Source organism: Dendrobates tinctorius, unplaced genomic scaffold, assembly GCF_039654945.1.
Source record: "Dendrobates tinctorius isolate UK_male_01 unplaced genomic scaffold, ASM3965494v1 ptg000293l, whole genome shotgun sequence".
NCBI lineage: Eukaryota > Metazoa > Chordata > Amphibia > Anura > Dendrobatidae > Dendrobates > Dendrobates tinctorius.
In genome coordinates this window covers 6,963,394-6,989,115 of record NW_027361960.1, presented here as the reverse complement: position 1 = coordinate 6,989,115, position 25,722 = coordinate 6,963,394, and the positions used below count along the sequence as shown (strand labels likewise).

The window sequence follows — 25,722 nt, the reverse complement described above, 5'->3', positions numbered from 1 at the left end:
CAATGGTTGCACCATGTCGCGTTTGGAGACCCCCTGATGTGCCTAAACAGTGGAAACACCACAATTCTAACTTCAACACTAACAACCTCACAATTCTAACTTCACCCCTAACCCCAACACACCCCTAACCACAGCCCTAACCCCAACACATCCCTAACCCTAATCCCAACCCTAACCATAACCCTAACCCAAACACACCCCTAACCCTAATCCCAACCATAACCCTAACCACAAGCCTAACCCTAATTTCAACCCTAACCCTAATTCCAACCCTAACCCTAATTTTAACCCAAATTCCAACCCTAACCCTAATTCCAACCCTAACCCTCTTTACAACCCTAACCCTAACCCTCTTTCCAACCCTAACCCTAATGGAAAAATAAAAATAATTTCTTTATTTTATTAGTTGATCCTGCCTATGGGGGTGATAAACGGGGGGTTATGTACATTTCATTCTATTTTGAGAGTGATCAAAATGAATGAATGGAAATTGGAGCCGGCGGGCACAGTGCGCATGCGCCCACCATTTTCCAATATGGTGGTGCCCATGGTCCGGGACCGCGGGACACCGGGAGCCATAACGGCACTCGGTGAGTACCAGGGGGTGGGAGGAGGGGCCATCGGAAGCCGGGGGGAGCGGAGGGAAGGCGGGGGGGAGATAATGACAGCAGCGGCACATCGCCGCTGTCATTCAGTGGCGGGGGGCAGATCGCCTCCGTTAGCGGGTGGGGGGGTCGGATCGCTGTCACCAGCCATGTCCGATGCTACAGCAGCGTCGGACATGGCTGGATTGTAATATTTCATCGATTTTCATTGATGAAATATTACTATCGCTCTGATTGGCTGTTTCACTTTTAACGGCCAATCAGAGCCATCGTAGTCACGTGGGGGCGAAGCCACGCCCCCTACGGTGAAGAACAAAGCCCCCTGTATCTGCGGGTCGGATGACCTTTCTGTGACATAGGTCACCCGACCCGCAGGGGGGCTTTGAAGTTATGACACAGGGTATGAGTCACTGGTCGGAAAGGCACCGACTTTCATGACGCATACGCTGTGTCACTGGTCGTGAAGGGGTTAACCTGACCGATGCCAAGATGTGACCGTCCAGGCTGAGAACCACTGATGAATAAGCTTCTGTGAGCACAGCTTCAGTGAGCAGTGGTGACCGCATCAAGGTTACTGCGGGTCACTGAGGCTGTGTTCCCAGCCAGGCCAATGAACTGCGGTGTCCTCCCTCATATGAGATCACTGCTAACACAGTGAGAAAAAGTTTCACAGTGCAGAGGCGAGTTCGGAGAAGTTCAAATTCACAGCACTGAAATTCTCCCGGTGAACTGCAGTAAACTCATCTCTGCACCATGAGAATTTTTCACTACAGTTCACTGGCCCGGCTGGGAACGCAGCCTCAGTTACCCACAGTAACCTTATGCACTCGCAGCAGCTTATTCATCAGTGGTTCTCAGACTGGACAGTCGCATCTTGGCACCGTCCAGGTTGAAAACTAGTAATCTCCAGACATGGATTACGGCGTAGGACAAAACATCGGGCAGGTGAGGGATATTGCTGTTTTTTACTTTTGTTTTATTACAGGAGACTAGGGATTCAAATAGAATGGGCTGTGTTTGTTATTTTTAAATAAAAAAAGGAAAAGTATGTTTTGTTTTTATTTCAAATAAAAGACTTTATACTTGCTGTGTGTTTATTAACAATATAACTGTAGGATTAGTAATGGATAGATGTCTAATAGCCGTGGGCTTGATGTCATTGTACAAATGAAAAAGTGACATCAACCCCAAAAATATGTACTACCCTAGCCACCGCTACAGGGCAAGTGGGAAGAGCATGGCAAAGAGCCAGAACTGGTGCATCTAATAGATGTGCCTTTTCTGGGGTGGCTGAGAGCTGCTATTTTCAGGCTGGGGGGAGCAATATCCATGGCCCCTTACCAGCCTGAGAATACCAGCCCCCAGTTGTCTGCTTTAGCAAGGCTAATAGTCAAAATAGGGGGGACCCCATGAGTTTTATTTTAATTATTTTAATAATAATAATAAAAAAAACAGGGTGGGGACCCCTCTATTCTTGATCACCAGCCTTGCTATCGCTGAGGGTTGTAGCTCACATCTGTCAGTTTTGCCTGGCTGGTTATCGAAAATACAGAGGCACCCACAACGCTTTTTTTTTATTATTATTTATTTAGAGTGCAGGTGTCAGCTGATGAATAGTCCCATCAGCCGCCTCCTACTCTCACTGTTATTAGTGGCAGCAGGAGTAGGCTGATGGGAGCAGTAGTCCCATCAGCTGAAGCCAGTGACAGAAGGTAAACTTTTTACTACCAATCACAGCTGTGGGCTGAAGCTGTCATTTGACAGTGTGGGAACCACAGCTGTTTGACTGACGGTAATGATTTTACCACCGATCAGAAGCAGCGTTTGCTGGGTTGTCATATCGGGTGGGCCGAACCCGATCAGTAGCACGCACTTCTTGGTGAAGTCCGTGTTCGGTGTCCGGGTCCGAACAGTAGGTGTTCAGTATAGATGAAGAACTATACTGTTCGAGTTCACCTATCTCTAGTAGCTACACTTCTGGTGCCACTATAAACAATAATGCTTCTTAAGTGCTCGCTTAACATTTAATGATTTGTATACTGAACTCCGGGACTGTGAAGAGATGACCAAGTAGAGTTCCTATTCATGACAGAAAAAATGGGGGTAATTCTTGTTAAATACCTCTCAAGTACAGTGTTGTACTGATATTAACATTTGATAATGTCCCCTGAGTCCCCCACCCCATGTACACTAAAAATGTCCCCAGGATCGCTGATGTGAGCAGGCAGTCATGTGACCACAGGTACGCAACTTGCAGTAATGTGTCAATTACACTCCTTCGGCTTCTCTCAATTCTCTTCTATTGAAAGATGCTACACTTACACACGTGGTCAAAATTGTTGGTACCTCTCATTTAATTACAGAAAAAAACAGAAAAACCCACAATGATCACAGAAATAACTTGAGTCTGACAACAGTAATAATAAATAATCAAAAATCTATGAACAAATGAAAGTCAGACATTGCTTTTCAACCATGTTTCCACAGAACTTAAAAAAATAAATAAATAAATAAATAAAAACTCAAGAAATAGGCCTGGACAGAAATGATGGTACCCTTGAAAATAAAGTGACAAAAGGGACATCCACTAGGTGTGTCCACTAATTAGCATCACAGGTGTTTACAATCTTGGAATCAGTGAGTGGGCCTGTATAGAGGGCTACACATACTCACTGTGCTGTGGATTTTTGATTTATTATTACTTTTGTCAGATTCAAGTTATTTCTGCCACCATTGTGGGTTTTTCTGTCATTAAACGAGGGGTACCAACAATTTTAACCACGTGTGTATCTAGTCGGCACATGTAAATAGCATACATACGCTCGCATGACCGCCTGATCGCACCTAATCAGACTCTCAACAGCACGTGCACTTCACCTTGTCATGATTTAGCTATCTGCAGTCACAAAGATTGACTGCAGACTTTTATCTCAATTTTGGACAACCCCTTAAAAGGAGTCTGACAGGTGACACATGCTGGCCAAACCATATGCAGTATGTATCAGACAACAGCTGTAGTATTCCAGGCATGTATGTTTCTGAAATGCTGTGGCGTTTCACAGAAAAACATAGTTCGACCTAAGTCATACTGTGAGCTAGTCATACAGTGACTGGCAAGACTCTTCCTACATGCATGTATAGGGCAGAGACCTGCCAGTCACAGTCAGCAGGCGGGCAGAAGCCGCTGAGATCAGCCTGTAAAACTAGTGCACAGCGTGGCTTAAAAGCACGGCTATTAAAAGTATGTTTGCCTCTGAAACACAGCAGAATTTAGAGTTCAATCAGCCAGTGTCTGATTCATGCTGCACATGGTTTGAGCAGCAGGTATCATCTGTCAAGATATCTTTATTAACTCATTATTATTTTTAAGCTGCTTACTATAAAATTATTAAATGCAGTGCCATGGTTACTGTATGGGGCTTGTTATACTAATAGGATAGGGCCTATAATAAGACACTGAACGTAAGAATAATAAGCCCCTTACTTCCCCATCTCCAGCCTCCCCAGAGAGATATACTCACCTTCCGACGGCCCCCAAAGGGAAAGAGTCCGGGGGCCGTCGGTGAGTATATCACTATTTTTTATTTTAATTCTATTTTTACAGGTTTAGGGTACCCAGGGCCTCTTCTCCTCCGGACCCTGGGTACCATCCGCACATTGAGCGCTGCGCCGGTCATCTCCCGGCTGCGTCGCCACTGACCTCCATGCAGCAGGAGATGACCCACGGCAACCGTTGGGAGATCAGCCGCTAGTGCCGCAGATCTCCCAACGGTTGCCGTGGCGTGCGTCGTATAAATGCAGCGCCAAATCGCGGCCGGACTGCGCCTGTCGCTGATTGGTCGCGGCCGGCCGCGACCAATCAGCGACGCAGGATTTCCGTTACAGACAGACAGAATTAGACGATTATATAGTAGAAGCAGTATAATATTAAGGTCCCCCATCACTCTGTCCTCCCTCCACCACCCCTCCAGCTCCTATCCTACCTCTCACATTCACCCCAGTGACCATGACATACCTGAATTAACCTAATAAATTCTAGGCACTCTCAGATCACATTTGAAAGCAGGCAAGTAGTTAATGGATGGCACTTGCAATTTCTCATCCAACATGCTGTGGGCGAGCAAAGCACATAAGAAAGCCAGGCCAAGGCAGTGTTGAGAGTTAAATCCAAGGTGGTCAATAGGACCCAGGGAAAGTCCTGCATGCGTGAAGCAAAGCACTCAGAGAGGGGAGCTGATTGTAGCAATGATAGCTCAGCCTGCCAGAAGTCTTTCAGGTCAGCTCCAGGTCACAAAGTATAAGACATGGACAGACTCTGCAACTATGCTAGCCAGCATTCAGAGTCTCAGTCAGATATTGGAGCAGGCATTTTGCTGCCCTCTCCCTGACACCTCAGAGCGCCGCCTTCTCCCTAAAGACAGAAGCGGACGTGGCTCCTTCGTCTGACGCGGCCTGAGGCGACTGCCCCCTCTGCCCCTATGTAGCTACTCTACTGAGTCCAACCCATGTACTTCCTGCAGAATGTCAGTTTGTTGTTGTTTTTATAGGAGAGAAGTGGCTATTTTGCTGCCCCACAAGGGTTGCCTTGACGTGGCGGGATGGCTTGTACATTATTTTGATCAAAATTATGTTTACCAAATACCCTTACTATTACCTTTATGCATTATTTGCAGTTTATTTTTTAATTTTTAATTTTAGGATATTTGTGTTTTTTGTTTTCTGTGTGTAATGGTGATATGTTAATATGCACTTACATTGTGCATACACATTAACTTACTTTCTCAGTTCAGACTCCAGTTTTTTATCCATGTACTTCATGCAGAATGTCATTTTGTTGTTGATGTTTTTATAGGAGAGTAGTAGCTATTTTGCTGCCCTTCCTTACACCAGATCAGCCTTCAAAAGCCTTTGCCTCACTCTGGGTGCAGATGCACCAACACCTGCCTGCTGCCATTCCTGAGCAAACTCAGAATGGATGAACTCATCCTGTAGCTGAAACTTGTTTAGTAGACAGTCTTGGCATTTGCTGGACTTTCTAGGATACCCCAAAGTATTCATCACAGCAAATGAACCTCTCTCTTTGAAGTTGTTGGTAATCGGATAATTGCTTGAATTGTGGGCCATCTTATAAGATGCAATGTCTTTGCCAGTAAAGCCTTTTGATGAAAAGCAATGATGGCTGTTTTCTTGGAGGTAACCACGGTTAGAAGAAGAAGACAATTATTTCAAGTACCAGCTCGGAACAGAGTGATGTTGGCTGCCCTGTCCTCATCAACATTTTTCTACTAAACTTATGAAAATATCACAGAAATTATGTAATCAGTTCAGTTTGTGGCAGGGCTGAAAAAATCAGTGGCAATAGAGGTTTTGTAATTAGACAATCTAAAATTAATGCAGATTGCTATCATAAAAACTCAAGCAGCAAACTAGGCGAAAATCAAAACTTTTGTCAGGCCCAAAACGTTTGTCCATGACTGTGTATTCCACTACAGATCTTTATACTTTCATATCTTCAAATAAAGCATTACTTGAATTTTAAAGCAGCTCACCTGGTTCTTTGTTATACAGAGATCTTAGTGAGGATTTCATTATGAAGCTTTGATGCTTTTGGGGTAGTAGTTTGGACTAGAAAATAAATATTTTTGAAATTTACATTCGCCCATTGAGCTACTTCCAGCTGTAAAAGAGTATGTTGAATAAAAGAAATTGGCTACAAAAACAAAACTCTCATTGATTGATATTACTGGGAACGGAGCAAAGCTTAGTTTCCCTTATGGTAGCTGCCGATCAGTTTTTTTTTACAGTAGCAAGATTCTTTGTGAACAATAATAACTTTTTTGAAGCCCTACTCTTTTGCCTTCTAAGGGAGAACATTTTTCTTCCTGACCTCAAAAAATTGGGATCACCAATTATTGGATAAGCACCTAATTTAAGGGGTTGTCCAGGCATGGAAATCATAGTGACTGCAGACATGTGAATCCTGACAGAGCGCAGCGTTTGACATTCTAACTGACCTTTTCTTGAAAACACCACATTGATTGAAGATTGCCCTCCAACTGAAGAATGTCTTTGACTTATTACAGATTTAAGTTTCTCTTGAAATATCTTATCATCTGATGAGAGAGACAAATAACACAATTACTATTTAAAATAAAAAAGGTGAAAAGTAAAATTAAGAAATTGTCAACATTCACAGTAATTAATATATCCCCAAAACATGAGCTGAGCTTAGTACCAAAAAACACCTTAAGTACTTCTATTAGGCTGGTTTCACACATGCTCTTTTTTTGCGCTGTTTTTAGCGCAAAAAAAGCATGCTTTTTTTCCCTATACTTTAACATGAGTGCACATAGGTGCGCATACACATGCGTTTGTACGCATTTGTATGCGCATGCGTTTTTTTGTAGCGTGCGCTCGGGTGCACAAAATGCATCCTGTTGCATTTTTTGTGCGTCCGACTTGCCCCCAAAAAACGCATGTGCACGCAATGCGTTTTTTTAAAGCAAAACACCATTATAGTCTATGGGTGCGCATATGTGTGCATTGTAATGCGCATGTATGCGCAAAAAAACGCACCAAAACCCGCAAAAAAACGCACACAAACGCATGATGCGTTTTTTTCATGCATTTGTGTGCGCAAAAAACGCGCAGCAAAAAAACGCAAGGGTGAAAGTAGCCTTATACTGGGAATACTTATTTATAACACTGTAGAGAAAACCCCCGTAAAAAAGGAACTTTATTGTTTACTCAATTAGCTAGATATGTTACAAAAGAAAAATGCTAAAAGCACCTATTTGTCAGGTAGGTTTTGAAACCAATAACCACAAGTGAGAATAATTTCCCACCATTAATTTTTTCCTTTATTTATACGTAAATATCTAAAATAGTCCCCTATAAATAAAGGACTACACACATAACACAATAGAAAATGCAAAAAGACAAAACTTAACAAAACCACACCTAGACCACAAACCTGACACACATATGATGCTGAGTAACCAATGGCAAATAAAATTGCTTGTAAGAACAACAATATTCTATAATGCTCCTAGATTTAGTCAAGAACAATGCCTTAATTTGAGCATAGTAAAACACTAATTCTTTTGTAGGGATATAAGTCCCAATATAGATGTAAATGTTCAGACTGACCATCACAAGAAGTTATTCTTGAGCCAACCAGTTATCCCGTATACTGGGCCATAGAAAATACTAGCTGGCCAAGAATTCCACTACCTAGATATTGTTGAATAACTATCTAAGAGCTTTCCCTACAGTGTTTTATTAAATTGCTCAATAATAAAGTGCAAATATGCAGTTGTCCTAATGGACTAAAGTGTTGCGGGAAAAAGTATTGACACCCCTGCAATTCTGTCAGATAATACTCAGTTTCTTCCTGAAAATGATTGCAAACACAAATTCTTTGCTATTATTATCTTCATTTAATTTGTCTTAAATAAAAAACACAAAAGAGAATGAAGCAAAAAGCAAAACATTGATCATTTCACACAAAACTCCAAAAATGGGCCAGACAAAAGTATTGGCACCCTCAGCCTAATACTTGGTTGCACAATCTTTAGCCAAAATAACAGCGACCAAACGCTTCCGGTAACCATCAATGAGTTTCTTACAATGCTCTGCTGGAAGTTTAGAAAATTCTTCTTTGGCAAACTGCTCCAGGTCCCTGATATTTGAAGGGTGCCTTCTCCAAACTGCCATTTTTAGATCTCTCCACAGGTGTACTATGGGATTCATGTCTGGACTCATTGCTGGCCACCTTAGAAGCCTCCAGTGCTTTCTCTCAAACCATTTTCTAGTGCTTTTTGAGGTGTTTTGGATCATTGTCCTGCTGGAAGACCCATGACCTCTGAGGGAGACCCAGCTTTCTCACACTGGGCCCTACATTATGCTGCAAAATTTGTTGGTAGTCTTCTGACTTCATAATGCCATGCACACGGTCAAGCAGTCCAGTGCCAGAGGCAGCAAAGCAACCCCAAAACATCAGGGAACCTCCGCCATGTTTGACTGTAGGGACCGTGCTCTTTTCTTTGAATGGCTCTTTTTTTCTCCTGTAAACTCTATGTTGATGCCTTTGCCAAAAAAGCTCTACTTTTGTCTCATCTGACCAGAAAACATTCTTCCAAAACGTTTTAGGCTTTTCCAGGTAAGTTTTGGCAAACTCCAGCCTGGCTTTTTTATGTCTCGGGGTAAGAAGTGGGGTCTTCCTGGGTCTCCTACCATACAGTCCCTTTTCATTCAGACGCCGACGGATAGTACGGGTTGACACTGTTGTACCCTCGGACTGCAGGGCAGCTGGAACTAGTTTGGATGTTAGTCGAGGTTCTTTATCCAACATCAGCACAATCTTGTGTTGAAATCTCTTGTCAATTTTTCTTTTCTGTCCACATCTAGGGAGGTTAGCCACAGTGCCATGGGCTTTAAACTTCTTGATGACACTGCGCACGGTAGACACAGGAACATTCAGGTCTTTGGAGATGGACTTGTAGCCTTGAGATTGCTCATGCTTCCTCACAATTTGGTTTCTCAAGTCCTCAGACAGTTCTTTGGTCTTCTTTCTTTTCTCCATGCTCAATGTGGTACACACAAGGACACAGGACAGAGGTTGAGTCAACTTTAGTCCATGTCAACTGGCTGCAAGTGTGATTTAGTTATTGCCAACACCTGTTAGGTGCCACAGGTAAGTTACAGGTGCTGTTAAGTACACAAATTAGAGAAGCATCACATGATTTTTTGAACAGTGCCAATACTTTTGTCCACCCTCTTTTTTATGTTTGGTGTGGAATTATATCCAATTTGGCTTTAGGACAATTCTTTTTGTGTTTTTCATTTAAGACAAATTAAATGAAGATAATAATACCAAAGAATTTGTGTTTGCAATCATTTTCAGGAAGAAACTGAGTATTATCTGACAGAATTGCAGGGGTGTCAATACTTTTGGCCACAACTGTATGTGTGTCAGGTTTGTGGTCTAGGTGTGGTTTTGTTAAGTTTTGTCTTTTTGCATTTTCTATTGTGTTATGTGTGTAGTCCTTTATTTATAGGGGACTATTTTAGATATTTACGTATAAATAAAGGAAAAAAATGAAGGTTGGAAATTACTCTCACTTGTGGTTATTTGTTTCAAAACCTACCTGACAAATAGGTGCTTTTAGCATTTTTCTTTTGTAATATATCTAGCTAATTGAGCAAACAATAAAGTTCATTTTCTATGGGGGTTTTCTCTACGCTGACCTTAGTACCCCAGTCTTATTTTTTGCTTTTTTAATTCATAAAGATAAGCAGCATACTTTTTAATACATCAAGTCAAAAAAGCAAGTTAGTACCCAACATTGAAGTAAAACAACCTAGAAAAAGATTCTCACCTATGTGTAATGAAAATAAAAAATTATTGGGATTATGACAAACAAAAGTATTTGTTGGTGGATGGACTGCCAATAAAAAACTGACGATTAACTTAAGTAGGTCCAACTCCGGAGGTGATCCAAGTACTTCTTCAATAATTTTTATATAAGATCCACACACCTCTTGTGGAATAGATGTTATATAGCTTTCCCTGTGTTCCTGGTGTAGGAAAAATAACATTAAAATGAAAATCATTAACACATTTATTTTACAAAATGCAACTACAACTATGAAAACGTAAATATAATTATGCAAAACTGACTTGGCTGAAAAGAAGTCTGTGTTAATGACTAGAACACTGTGGCACCTGCATTTAGAAGCTGTTACATTTACAACAGGGGTGGGCAATTAATTTTCCTCAGGGGCCACATAACAGACCGTGACTGTTGTCGAGGGCCGAACCAATAGGCCGAAATTAATTCTACTCAATATTAATATATTATAATTATATTACCGTATTGATAATTATATTAATTGTATCACTTAATATTGAGCAGAATTAAGTATGCTGACTTCCTCCTAAATATCGTTTAAACCTCAGTACAGCGGCTTCTGTATATTGTATGACTGCCCCTTATATACTGTAAGGGCCCTAACATAGGCTCCCTATATGCAACATGAGCCTCACACAGCTTCCCTATATAGAGCATGCGCCCCACACAGCCTCCCTTTATATATTGCATGAGCCCCACAGCCTCCCTATATATACTATTATAATCTCTTTTTATTGGTTTCAAAAACACATTAACATATCAACATGTAAACATATATTAACAAGAAACAGTACATAATGCTTAGAAATGGTGTGCATAATAAGCCACATTCTCTAATATTTCTTGATAAGACTCCTACACCTTTTATCCAATGACGGAATGCACATTGTGAAGTAACCAACACTATAGACCCCCCAAACAGATCTACATTACGGTAGTACATATGATGAAACAAAAGAAAGAAAGTACACAAAAGAAAATAAAAGAGAGAACTTAAATATAAGCAAGAAAGAAAAAGCGAGGGAGGGAACTCCCATGAGCCCCACAAAGCCTCCCTATACACTGCATGAGCCCCACACAGTCTTCCTATGTACTGTATGAGCCCCACACAGCCTCCCTATATACACTGCATGAACCCCAGACAGCCTCCCTATATTTATACTGCATGAGCCCCACACAGCCTCTCTCTCTATATATACTGCATGAACCCCAGACAGCCTGCCTATATACACTGCATGAGTCCCACACAGCCTCCCCAAATACTGCATGAGCCCCACACAGCCTCTCTCTATATATACTGCATGAGCCCCACACAGCCTCTCTCTATATATACTGCATGAACCCCAGACAAGCCTCCCTATATACATTGCATGAGCCACACACAGCATCCCTATATATACTGCATGAGCCCCACACAACCTCCCTATATACAGCATGAGCCCCACACAGCCTCCCCATATACTGCACAAGCCCAATACAGCCTCCCAATGTGCAGCACAGGGCTCCCATAGCCTCCCCTTGTGCAGCACGACGCCCCCATAGCCTCCGTTTGTGCAGCACAACACCCCCATAGCCTCCCCTTGCTCAGCACAATATCCCCATAGCCTCCTCATGCCCACCCAAACATCCCATACACATGAAAAAAAATGAGCACCACATACTCACCTCAGTCCCATTCCCTGGGGCTCTGCTTGTCTCCCTGCACCGCAGCCACATGCCGAATGGTGGAGGATGTGGCCAGAGGCGGTGCCTATGAATGCAACAGAGACAGTAAGTGGGCTGTTTTCCAGCCCCTCGGCTGACACAGTCGCACTCGGCCACACTTTGCCCAGGTCTGACTTACAGTCATTGTGCCACTAGCTAACTTGATCTCTGAAGCTTTTAGTTTTATTGCTTTGCTTATACTATCCATATGAAGACGTTTGTGTTTGTGATGATGGTGGCAATTAGCTGATACAATATGCATTTCCCTATGTAATGGAAGATTTATTTATTTTTGAGTGTTTTCAAAATCTTTAAAGTGTAAAATTGAAAGTGCTTATACGTAAAAACAAGTAATTTTGCAATGCAATTGTTAAAAATGTGCTCCATTCTTACAGTTTACTGCTTGTCTAGATCATTGTCTGCGGCTGCAGGCTATCAGCAATGGCTGGCAAGGAGTTCAGCATTTGCAAACACTGCACTGAACAAATCCGATAGAGAAGTAATTGTAACTCGGTGAAATGTGAAGTCGAAGCATTACATAGTAGTTCTCCATTTAGTTAGTATTCAGGCCTACACTTACTTAGTGTTAGACAGGGTACAGCAGGAATAATGTTATCTGAATCATATTGTGTGTGCTAGTTGTGAGTGTGGTGATTCCTTCGGTCTCTGGTCCTCTCCCAGTTTTCCTCCTTTCCTTCACTCGGACTCTGGTAATGACTTGGACAGATACATCACACAGGAAGCTGGCTCAAATTGCAGAATTAAAGAAACAAGATTTTCTTGTGTGGTGATGTATTTTTACAGAATGTATGTGTGGAATGTTCAAGGCCAGGACATGTTCCTACTTCAAGACATTTGGATGATTTAGTAAAACAAAGTACTCATTAAAAATCTAATTAACTTGTGAGGAAAAGTTTCTCTTGTAGTAATGGAAATGTTTCAAATGTATGTAAACGTCCTTCAATGTTTATTATAAAAATTTATGTAACCCCAGAAGAGACAAACACTCTGCCATATCCCTTCTCAGGTGATTTGTGTTTCTGAGCTTTCTCCTCATATATGAGAAATAAACCTGGGTATTGTTTCAACCTCAGTCTTTTCTGGCCATTTCATTCCATAGAAAGGAGATTTTCTTGATATTTTTGGTCCTTCGAAGCAAAGTCCATATATCCCCTCCTGCGGTCTCTGAATGGCAAGACTGACACCGGGGAGGGTCACAAACTCTACAACTAAGTCCTCCGACTGAATTGATGTCAAAAGAGGCCAGTTTTCTCATTTGACTACAGGAAGGGTGACGGATTTGAACACAGCCAAGGAGAAACTGGTGGCCAGACACGTCTGACCTGGGTAAGACCCTTCTTTGTTTATTGTTAGATAAGTCTGGTTATTCAGAAAGATTTTGTAATAGTTTTGCTTGGCAGCAGGGGAATCTAAGGGTCCCGTTTCACTTAGCGATGCACCAGCGATCCCGACAACGATAGCACCTGGTAAGGGTAGGGTTGCCTACAATAAGTCCAATAAAGCTCGAGAGGAGTAGCACCCGACACGGCACTCCCTATGGGTTATAGAGCTTGACTCCTTGGACATGAGAATATAGAAAACGGTTTTAGGAGCGCAGGAAAGAGACTCAGACGAGAGATGGGGTTAAACCACAACGCGTTTCGACGGAGGATCCGTCTTCATCAGGTGGATTTTCAAAAATCCACCTGATGAAGATGGATCCTTCGTCAAAACGCGTTGTGGTTTAACCCCATCCCTCGTCTGAGTCTATTTTCTGCGCTCCTAAGACCGTTTTCTATATTCTCATTGCTTCTATCCTCCATCAGAGGTTTTCGGCTGGAGCTGCGGTGGAGACTTGACATCCCAGTCTGCCCCTGGGTTGCTTCCTAAGCGCTCCTCTATGACCGCTCATTACTGACTCCTTGGAGAGGCTCAACAAAGCCAATTGATGCAACTAAAGACATCTTATCTATGATTGAGGTGCCAAGTGGCAAAGGAGGAATGGTACATGTGTACAGACCATGGAAAGATAAGGATGCCATTGAGGCTACACAGGGGATCCCTCACCCAAAAATAAAAGTGAGGGAATTTGAGGAAGGAGTGCGAGGATAGTATACTGGTTTCAGATTAAATAGAGTTGAATTAGAGCGAGTAATCAGGAAAGTTATTTGCTCACAACCTGTGTGTGTACTGTTCCCTGAGGTCGTTATCTGGGGCGTCACCTCAATTTGGCCTCACTGGTGATCTGGCATATCTGACTTTGGGTCAGAACGCAAACAGCTACAACAGTTTTTAGTGCCCAATGCGAGGCAGTGGTAACCAGCCTATTCGGAATCCATATGTAGGAGTTTCCTAGGAGATTGGACGTGCAAATCCTAGCTGCAGCAAGGTAAGAAATTTTAGTCTTACACCTTGTTTTGCACTTGCAATCTCTCTTCTGGATCTCTCCATATCTCTGGGTAAAGGCTGCAAACATGGTTCACAGAACCGACATCACCAGTGAGTTTTGTGTTTTGTCTGTTTATGTCTGTATGAGAGTTGAATAATCGTAATAAGATGATAATTGTCATCAGTATTTTCTGCCAATATACTAACTGGTTGTGTATTGTGCAGTGCAGAGCTGGGACAGACTCTATGCAGTTTTGTTGTTTTGCTCCTTGGTCATTTTTCATTTTAGATTGGCAGTACATTGTATAGGGCTGTGTTGCTGTGTTTTATGTTTATGTACAGGTTTGGCCAAAAGTATTGACACCCCTGCAATTTTGTCAGATAATACTCAGTTTCTTCCTGAAAATGATTGCAAACACAAATTCTTTGGTATTATCTTCATTTAATTTGTCTTAAATGAAAAAACACAAAAAGAATTGTCCTAAAGCCAAATTGGATATAATTCCACACCAAACATAAAAAAAGAGGGTGGACAAAAGTATTGGCACTGTATGAAAAATCATGTGATGCTTCTCTAATTTGTGTAATTAATAGCACCTGTAACTTACCTGTGGCACCTAACAGGTGTTGGCAATAACTAAATCACACTTGCAGCCAGTTGACATGGATTAAAGTTGACTCAAACTCTGTCATGTGTCCTTGTGTGTACCACATTGAGCATGGAGAAAAGAAAGAAGACCAAAGAACTGTCTGAGGACTTGAGAAACCAAATTGAGAGGAAGCATGAGCAATCTCAAGGCTACAAGTCCATCTCCAAAGACCTGAATGTTCCTGTGTCTACCGTGCGCAGTGTCATCAAGAAGTTTAAAGCCCATGGCACTGTGGCTAACCTCCCTAGAAGTGGACGGAAAAGAAAAATTGACAAGAGATTTTAGCACAAGATTGTGCGGATGTTGGATAAAGAACCTCGACTAACATCCAAACAAGATCAAGCTGCCCTGCAGTCCGAGGGTACAACAGTGTCAACCCGTACTATCCGTCGGCGTCTGAATGAAAAGGGACTGTATAATAGGAGACCCAGGAAGACCCCACTTCTTACCCCGAGACATAAAAAAGCCAGGCTGGAGTTTGCCAAAACTTACCTGAAAAAGCCTAAAATGTTTTGGAAGAATGTTCTCTGGTCAGATGAGACAAAAGTAGAGCTTTTTGGGCAAAGGCATCAACAGAGTTTACAGGAGAAAAAAAGAGGCATTCAAAGAAAAAAACACGGTCCCTACAGTCAAACATGGCGGAGGTTCCCTGATGTTTTGGGGTTGCTTTGCTGCCTCTGGCACTGGACTGCTTGACCGTGTGCATGGCATTATGAAGTCAAAAGACTACCAACAAATTTTGCAGCATAATGTAGGGCCCAGTGTGAGAAAGCTGAGTCTCCCTCAGAGGTCATGGGTCTTCCAGCAGGACAATGACCCAAAACACACTTCAAAAAGCATTAGAAAATGGTTTGAGATAAAGCACTGGAGACTTCTAAGGTGGCCAGCAATGAGTCCAGACCTGAATCCCATAGAACACCTGTGGAGAGATCTAAAAATGGCAGTTTGGAGAAGGCACCCTTCTAATATCAGGGACCTGGAGCAGTTTGCCAAAGAAGAATGGTCTAAAATTCCAGCAGAGCATTGTAAGAAACTCATTGATGGTTACCGGAAGCGGTTGGTCGCAGTTATTTTGGCTAAAGGTTGTGCAACCAAGTATTAGGCTGAGGGTGCCAATACTTTTGTCTGGCCCATTTTTGGAGTTTCGTGTGAAATGATCAATGTTTTGCTTTTTGCTTCATTCTCTTTTGTGTTTTTTCATTTAAGACAAATTAAATGAAGATAATAATACCAAAGAATTTGTGATTGCAATCATTTTCAGTAAGAAACGGAGTATTATCTGACAAAATTCAAGGGGTGTCAATACTTTTGGCCACAACTGTAGCTGGCATCAGCATTCTCAGAGTGTCAGTGGGCACTGCTGCAGTTTTCAAAAGTTGGGCTAATTTTTGGTACTTTAGACCAGCAGTGTGAATCCTTGTATGTATGCATATGAGAACCTCTGAATGAGATGAGTGATGAGTAACTAAGTATAAGGGACACAAAATTGTCCTTGATTGATGAGGGGTTCCGTTAGGTGTGGTCCAGCTTAGAGATGCCCTTATTCTGGTTGACTGGGACAATGTCATCAGAAATAAGAATACAGAAAATAAATATGAAATGTTTAAGAACATCCTTAATAGGCGCTGTAAGCGGATTATACCTTGTGGGAATAAAAGGACAAGAAATAGGAAAAACCCAATGTGGCTAAACAAAAAAATAAGAGGGGCAATTAACAGTAAAAAGAAAGCATTTAAACTACTAAAGCAGGATGGGACCGTTGAAGCTCTAAAAAACTATAAGGAGAAAAATTCTTTATCTAAAAAAATAATTAAAGCTGCCAAAAAGGAAACAGAGAAGCACATTGCTAAAGAGATTAAAACTAATCCCAAGCTGTTCTTCAACTATATCAATAGTAAAAGAATCAAAAGTGAAAGTGTAGGCCCATTAAAAAATTGTGAGGAAAGTATGGTTGTAGACGATGAGGAAAAAGCTAATATATTAACCCCTTTCTGACATCAGACGTACTATCCCGTCCATGGGCCCCTATGCCCATGGACGGGATAGTACGTCTAGCGCAATCAGCGGCGCTCACGTGGTGAGCGCCGCTGATCGCGGCCGGGTGTCAGCTGATTATCACAGCTGACACCCAGCACAATGTGTCAGGAGCGGTCACGGACCGTCCCCGTCACGTTAACCCCTTGCACACCGCGATCAAACACGATCACGGTGTACCAGGGGTTAAAGGGAAACATCGGCAGGGAGGGGGCTCCCTCCGTGCTTCCCTGAGCCCCACACAGCAGCGCAATGTGCAGCGCTGCTGCGGGGGGCTCCATCCCTGCAGGTCCCTGAATCCAATTATTAAAATCTAATTATCATAGCTGACACCCGGCACAATGTGTCAGGGGCAGTCACGGACCGCCCCCGACACGTTAACCCCTTGTACACCGCGATCAAACACGATCGCGGTGTACCGGGGGTTAAAGGGAAGCATCGGCAGGGAGGGGGCTCCCTCCGTGCTTCCCTGAGCCCCCCACGGCAGCGCAATGTGCAGCGCTGCTGCGGGGGACTCCTTTCCTGCAGGTCCCCGGATCCAATATGGCGACAGGGACCTCCGGGGGCCTGCAGGAAGCTGGCTTCCTCAGTGCCTGCAAAGCGCAGGCATGAGGAAGCCTGTGCAGTGCCTGTGACAGATCGCTGATCTGTCACAGTGATCTGTGATGTGACAGATCAGCGATCTGTCACAGGACAGTGATGTCCCCCATGGGACATTGTAAGAAAGTAAAAAAAAAATGAAAAAAAAGTGTAAAAATAATTTTAAAAAAATCGCCAAATTAAAAAAAAAAAAAAAATAATCCCCAATAAATTCATTTTTTGGAAATAAAAAAAAACAAAAAACAATAAAAGTACACATATTTGGTATCGCCGCGTCCGTAACGACCCGCCCTATAAAACTGTCCCAATAGTTAACCCCTTAAGCGAACCCCTTAAAAAATAAAAATAAAAAACGAAGCAAAAAATAATGATTTATTATCATACCGCCGAACAAAAAGTGCAATAACGCGCGATCAAAAAGACGCATATAAATATCCATGGTACCGCTGAAAACGTCATCTTGTCCCGCAAAAAATGAGCCACCATAGAGCATCATCAGCGAAAAAATAAAAAAGTTATAGCTCGCAGAATAAAGTGATGCAAAAATAATTATTTTTTATATAAAATTGTTTTCATTGCATAAAAGCGCCAAAACATAAAAAAAAAAGGCCTAAATGAGGTATTGCTGTAACCGTACTGACCCGAAGAATAAAACCGCCTTATAAATTTTACCGCACCCGGAACGGCGTAAACGCACCACCCAAAAGAAATTCATGAAACGCTGTTTTTTGTAAATTCTGCGTCCCAAAAAACGAAATAAAAAGCGATCAAAAAATGTCACGTGCCCGAACATGATACCAATAAAAGCGTCAACTCGTCCCACAAAAAATAAGACCTCACATGACTCGGTGGGTCAAAATATGGAAAAATTATAGCTCTCAATATGTGGTGATGCAAAAGTATTAAGTTACGTACCGGTAACGGTATTTTTCGGAAGCCCATGACAGCACCACGAGAGAGGGGATCCGCCCTTTAGGAACAGGAAACCTACAGATACAAAAAAGGGCGGCACCTCTCCCACGCATCAGTTGGTTTACAGAGCTTGAGAGGCTACCATGGTTAGTACACAACATATAATATATACAACCTATCTACCCTATATAGCAGAAACATTTTCCTTTTTTTTTTTCTTTACACCATCTCCCACATACCGTAAATTGTGGACAATCTTCTAAAGGAGTGCACCCCTATATGTGAACAAGGGAGGGAACTAAGGGTGCTGTCATGGGCTTCCGAAAAATACCGTTACCGGTACGTAACTTAATACTTTATTCGGACTCCCATGACAGCACCACGAGAGAATTACAGAGATGTAAACTAATTTAGGGCGGGACTACAGCCTATAGCACCCTTAGCCCGAAGGTGAGATCTGAAGAGGCACCCATATCTAATCGATAGTGGTTAAAAAAAGTTGGAAGGAGATGACCAGGTGGCCGCCTTACATATCTGATCAATTGACACTCCAGATCTTTCTGCCCAAGATGATGCCATGGCACGAGTGGAATGCGCCCTCAGGTTCTGCGGAGCCGGACCTCCACCTGCTGTGTAGGCAAGAGAGATAGCCTCCCTAATCCACCTCGCTAATGTGCGTTTTGATACCCTACAACCTTTCCTGGGACCTTGGAAGGATAGGAATAATGCATTCTCCTTCTTCCAAGGATCCGTGGCTGCTAAATATTTAAGTAAGCATCTCCTAATATCTAATGCCTGAAGTTTTTGCTCCTTAGGGTTGGTCGGATTAGGGAGGAAGGAAGGCAGAACTATCTCTTGTGTCCTGTGAAATTGTGATGCTACCTTGGGAAGGTATGCTGGATCTGGCCTTAGGATTACTCTATCCTGTAAGAACTCTGTGTAAGGGGGCAATCTGGAAAGTGCCTGTATGTCGCTCACTCTACGTGCGGATGTTATCGCCACTAGAAAAGCTGCCTTAAGAGATATAATCTTTAATGAGGCCGAATCCAGAGGTTCAAATGGTTTTTCTGTCAAGGCCGTAAGGACTAAATTTAAGTCCCAAGGTACACATCTGTCTTTGTGTATGGGTCTCGATCTAGCCGCTGCTTTGATGAACCTTGCTACCCAATAGTTATTGGCAATATCACGTGCAAACAAGGCCCCTAAGGCTGAAACTTGTACTTTTAATGTACTTGTGGAGAGACCCAATTCGAGACCCTTCTGGAGAAATTCCAGAATATGTTTCGTGGGAATTCCGTCTCTGGCGTCAAACTGAAAGGTGGACAGGAATCGCTTCCAGGTCCTAGCATAAATGTTAGTGGTAGTCAACTTCCTGCTTTTTAGGAGGGTATCAATTAACTTCTTGGAGAACCCTCTATCCTCTAACAGTGACCTTTCAAAGACCACGCCGTCAAATGGAGTCTCGCTACTTGTGGGTGGCTGACTGGCCCCTGGTAGAGGAGATCTGGAAGGTTCGGCAGCACCCAGGGATCGCATACAGACATGGTCCTCAACCACGCGAACCAGGTCCTCCTGGGCCAAAAGGGGGCAATTAATATAACTCTTGCCCGATCTTCCCTGATCTTCCTTACTACCAGAGGTAGAAGATTTAATGGCGGGAAGGCGTATGCCAGAGAAAAGTTCCATTTTATCAGGAGGGCATCCACTGCCAGTGGATTTTCCCTGGGGTTCAGAGAGCAGAATGATTTTTCTTTCCTGTTTTCTCTGGTGGCAAAGAGGTCTACCTCTGGCCGACCCCATCTGCGGACAATTTGGTGGTAAATATCCCTGTTCAAAGCCCATTCTCCTTGCTTTAGAGTCTTGCGGCTTAGAAAGTCTGCCTTTACGTTGTCCTTTCCTCTGATGTGGAGCGCCGTCAAAGATAGAAAACTTCCCTCTGCTATTTGAAGGAGACGTTCTGTTGTCCGCATCAGGGCGTCGGAGCGGGTTCCACCTTGGTGGTTGATATATGCTACCGCTACCTGGTTGTCCGAGAGTATCCTCACGTGATGGCCCTGTAGGTACATAATGAGTTTTTTGACTGCCTGCTCTATCGCCAGTAGCTCTCTTTGGTTGGATGAGATCTCCGTATCCGAATCCCACTGTCCCTGTACTACTATGTCCCCCATATGGGCCCCCCAACCGAAGGGACTAGCGTCTGTGGTTATAACACGGGTTATCTGCGTTATCCAGGGCACCCCTGAGGCTAGGTTTTTATCATCGAGCCACCATCTAAGCGATGTGACAGTCGAGGGGCTTAGCAACAGTTGACCTTGTAAGGAGTGTCTTAACGCCCTGCTATTAAATAGGACATCCTTCTGAAGGGCTCTAGTATGGAATTGTGCCCACCTAACTGCTGGGATGCATGAGGTTAGAGATCCCAACAGGGACATGGCCTGTCTGAGGGTCATAGAAGGATTATCAACCGCCCGAAGAACCTGCTGCTGTATCTTTTGCATTTTATCCAATGGCAACAGACACTGCTGAGTTTCTGAATTTAATAGTAAGCCTAGAAACTTTTGTATTTTTGAGGGCTGGAGTCGGGATTTCTCGTAGTTTAATATCCATCCGAGGTTTCCTAACCTGGACTTAGCTCTTTCTATCTGGGATGTACAATGGCCCACTGATTTTCCCACAATTAAAAAATCATCCAAATATGGAACAATCAGGATGTCCACTTCCCGTAAATGCGCCATCACTTCGGCCACTATCTTTGTAAATACCCGGGGCGCTGCTGAGAGACCAAAGGGAAGGGCTCTATATTGATAATGACGGACTGTGCCGTTTATTGAAACCGCCACCCTCAGGAACTGCTGGAAGTCTGCATGGATAGGTACATGATAGTACGCATCTTTCAAATCTATGACTGCCATAAAACACCCTTTAAACAATATTTTTATTGTCGTATTGATGGACTCCATCTTAAAAGTACGGTTTACCAAAAACTTATTAAGGAAACGTAAGTTAATGATCGTTCTAAATGTCTTATCAGGTTTTTGGATCAGGAATAAGGGAGAGTAGAACCCTCTTCCTCTCTCAGCTTCTGGAACCTCTATCAGGACGTTTTTCTGGCATAGGCTCAAGACCTCCGCTTCTAAAGCTGTTTGTTCGAGGGGTGAAGATCTTAACGGAGTAGATTTAAAGGTATCCCGCGGGACCTGGGTAAACTCCAATCTAAGCCCGGTGGATATTACATTGCGCACCCAGACACTATTTGTAATCTGTGACCATGCCGGAAGAAAGGGTGATAGTCTACCTCCCACGGGAATTGCTAGTCATTGATCTTGTCTCTTTTGATCTCTAGACGAGCGTCCAAACATGTAGCCCGTACCTCTTCTCCTTCTATCTTCCCATCTGGGACGGTCTCTAGTAGGCGAAGAATTGCGCCTTCTCCCCAGACGGAATCTCCTTCTACTAAATGGGCGTCGGTAGGATGTAGGCCAGAGATTTGGAAATTTTTTCTTGTCGTCCCCAGCCTTCTCAAGCAGTTCGTCCAGGACTGCGCCGAACAAATATTCCCCCTCACACGGAATAGTACAAAGCTTCGCCCTGGTTTGAATGTCTCCCTGCCAGCACTTTAGCCACAGGGCTCTACGAGCCGCATTAGAGAGACCTGCTGCTCTGGCTGCCATTCTTACTGCATCCGCCGAGGCATCTGCAAGGAAGGCTGCTCCCTCTTGGATTGTTGGTAGGGCCCCAAGAATTGTTTGTCTTGACGTACCCTGTTTTAATTGTGACTCCAACTGGTCCAACCAGACCATCATGGACCTGGCTGTGCATGTCGACGCCACTGCTGGTCTTAAGGAACCGGCTGCCATCTCCCAAGTATTCTTAAGGAAGGTGTCTGCCTTCCTGTCTAGGGGATCTTTAAGGGATCCCATGTCCTCAAAGGGCAGCGAGGATCTTTTCGATGCCTTTGCAATGGCCGCATCTAATTTGGGGGCCTTGTCCCAAGTATTTACTGCCGGATCATCGAAGGGATATCTGCGTTTGAGGGCTGGTGGTAGCGACCCTCTTTTATCCGGTTTTTTCCACTCTCTGTGGATTAGATCTTGGATCTTCTGATTTAACGGGAAGACTCTATGCTTCCTCTGCTCCAGCCCCCTGAACATGACATCCTGCATGGATAATTGGGGCTTAGGCTCCTCTACTTCCATTGTCCCTCTGACTGCTTTGACCAGCTTGTCTACCCGGTCAAGAGGCAGACAAAACCGACCAGAGTCCTCTTCTCCTGAGGAGGACGAGGGAGATGAAGCCTGGGAGTCTCTACTTCTCCTCCATTCTGCCGAGGAATCGGACTCCACCGGGACCCCGCCCTTTACAGTTTCCCGCTGGGACAGTGACTTTAGGGTTTCATTCATTTCCGCCCTAACAATGTCTCTCAAACTCGCCGCTACTGCGGGCGACTCTTCCGCCACTGTCTGCTGAATACAGGGGGGGCACAATCTTTTAGGGCATGAGTCCGGTAATGGGCATGCACAGAGTGCGCATTCCCTGTGTTTAGCCTTACTTGAAGCCTTCTTCCCCTAGAATAAAGCACAGAAGGGGGGGGCCTCGTCACTGAGTGAACTTTCACGAAGATCACTTACCAGTGCCACAATCAAGTACCGGAGGATGAGGGGGGTTCTTCTCAGACGATGCTCCTGTCTGCTTAGAGGAGCTTTTATGGCTGGACTGATCACTTCGTCCCGCACGTTCGCTGCCACGTGACTCTTTCTTTTTCTGCTTGACCTGCCGAAGGTCATCCAGGGGCGGCAGGGATGTTTGACGCTGCTGCCGTCTTTGCTGCTGTTGCCGCCGCTGCTGCTGCTGCTCGCTCTCCATTACTGCTCGCAGTAATGTGGCCAAGGCAAGGCACCCTACCAGGGTCCTGCCTTTATACCCCTCCTCCGGACAGCAGTATGCGTGCCGCGCCCCTCCCCCCCTAACCGGGCTCCCTTCCCCAGCTGGCGCCGCACCTGGTCGGAGAGCCGACACTCATCGGCGTTTGCGATGGGCGCCGCCATCTTGTTTTTCTCGCGCATGCGCAGTGGCGCCGCCGACCCGGAAGCACCTCCTCCGGCCGCCCCCTGACGTCACCGCGACCCCGCCTGACCGGAAGTCACGCGGGACGCCCGGGAGCTTCGGAATACCGCGCTCCCCGGTCGCAGCCCCCCCGCAGCGCGCCGGCCACCGCACTAGCGCCGCCGGATCCGGGGGGCCCCCGGGGGGGAATATACTCACCGGCGGCGGCCTTTATTCTGGAGTCGGACATCCTCCGGACGCCGCTCCCTGCTGACTACGCCACCGCCGTGCTACCCATCCTGGGCCACTGTGACGTCTTCCAGGGATCCGCACCAGGCCGAGGTAGGAGACCCCCCCGCTACCTGTATCGGCCGGCCTGGGATCCTGGTCTTCTGTAGGATCCCGTCCCTTCAGGAACAGGAAACCAACTGATGCGTGGGAGAGGTGCCGCCCTTTTTTGTATCTGTAGGTTTCCTGTTCCTAAAGGGCGGATCCCCTCTCTCGTGGTGCTGTCATGGGAGTCCGAATAAAACTATTTTTACAATAAAAAGCGTCTTTTAGCGGGCGACAGCTGTCAAACATAAAAACCGCCATAAATAGTAAATCAAACCCCCCGTTATCAACCCCTTAGTTAGGGAAAAATAATAAAATTAAAAAAAGTATTTATTTCCATTTTCCCATTAGGGTTAGGGTTAGGGCTAGGGCTAGAATTGGGGGTTTCCACTATTTGCGCACATCAGGTGCTCTCCAAACGCAACATGGCATCTGATCTCAATTCCAGCCAATTCTGCGTTGAAAAAGTCAAATGGTGCTCCTTCCCTTCCAAGCCCTGCCATGCACCCAAAAAATTTTTTACCCCTCATATGGGGTATCAGCCTACTCAGGACAAATTGCAAAACAACTTTTGGGGTCCTATTTCTCCTGTTGCCCTTAGGAAAATAAAAATTTTGGGGCAAAAATATCATTTTTGTGGAAAAAAATTTTTTTGTTATTTTCACGCCTGGGCGTTATAAACTTCTGTGAAGCACTTGGGGGTTCAAAGTTCTCACCACACATCTAGATAAGTTCCTTGGGGGGGTCTAGTTTCCAAAATGGGGTCATTTGTGGGGGGTTTCCACTGTTTTGGTAAATCAGGGGCTTTCAAAACGCGACATGGTGTCTGATCTCAATTCCAGCCAAAAAAGTCAAATGGCGCTGCTTCCCTTCCGAGCTCTGCCATGTGCCCAAATAGTCATTTACACCGACATATGGGGTATCAGTGTACTCAGGACAAATTGCACAATAACTTTTAGGGTCCTGTTACCCTTGGGAAAATAAAAATTGGGGGTGAAAAGATCATTTTGTGGAAAAAATATGATTTTTTAATTGTACCGCTGTGCATTATAAACTTCTGTGAAGCCCTTGTGGGTTCAAAGTTCTCACCACATATCTAGATAAGTTCCTTAGGGGGTCTAGTTTCAAAAATGGGGTCACTTGTGGGGGGTTTCCACTGTTTAGGTACATCAGGGGCTCTCCAAACGCGACATGGCGTCCGATCAGAATTCCAGCCAATTTTGCATTGAAAAAGTCAAACGGCGCTCCTTCCCTTCTGAGCTCTGCCATGCGCCGAAACAGTGGTTCCCCCCCACATATCAGGTATCAGCGTGCTCAGGACAAATTGCACAATAATTTTTGCAGTCCAATTTCTCCTGTTACACTTGGTAAAATAAAAAAAATTGAACCTGAAGTAATTTTTTTTGTGAAAAAAAGTTAAATGTTAATTTTTTTTAAATATTCAAAAAATTCCTGTGACGCACCTGAAGGGTTAATAAACTTCTTGAATGTGGTTTTAAGCACCTTAAGGGGTGCAGTTTTTAGAATGGTGTCACTTTTGGGTATTTTCTATCATATAGACCCTTCAAAGTGGCTTCAAATGTGATGTGGTCCGTAAAAATAAAATGGTGTTGCAAAAATGAGAGATCGCTGGTCAACTTTTAACCCTTATATCTTGCTAACAAATAAAAATTTTGGTTCCAAAATTGTGCTGATGTAAAGTAAACATGTGGCAAATGTTACTTATTAACTTTTTTGTGTGCCATATCTCTGTGATTTAAGGGCATAAAAATTCAAAGTTGGAAAATTGCGGAATTTTCAAAATTTTCGCCAAATTTCCGTTTTTCTCATAAATAAACGCAAGTTATATGAATGAAATTTTACCACTAACATGAAGTACAATATGTCACGAGAAAACAATGTCAGAATCACCGGGATCCACGGAAGCGTTTCAGAGTTATGACCTCATAAAGGGACAGTGGTCAGAATTGTAAAAATTGGCCCGGTAGTTAACGTGCAAACCACCCTTGGTAGTGAAGGGGTTAAAAAAAATATTCCCTA

General features: G+C 43.9%; 1 protein-coding gene across 3 annotated transcripts in view; it reads right to left on the bottom strand.

The window, feature by feature from the left end:
• The window catches only part of LYST (lysosomal trafficking regulator), a 722,897-nt gene that overhangs the window by 360,218 nt on the left and 336,957 nt on the right, over positions 1-25,722 (bottom strand). For all 3 annotated transcript variants that reach the window (XM_073560091.1, XM_073560092.1, XM_073560093.1), the window contains exons 20-21: positions 9,986-10,184; positions 6,620-6,718 (exon numbers count right to left, since the gene is read on the bottom strand). In XM_073560091.1, coding sequence (XP_073416192.1) covers positions 6,620-6,718; positions 9,986-10,184 — 298 coding nt within the window. The remainder of the gene's footprint in view (positions 1-6,619; positions 6,719-9,985; positions 10,185-25,722) is intronic.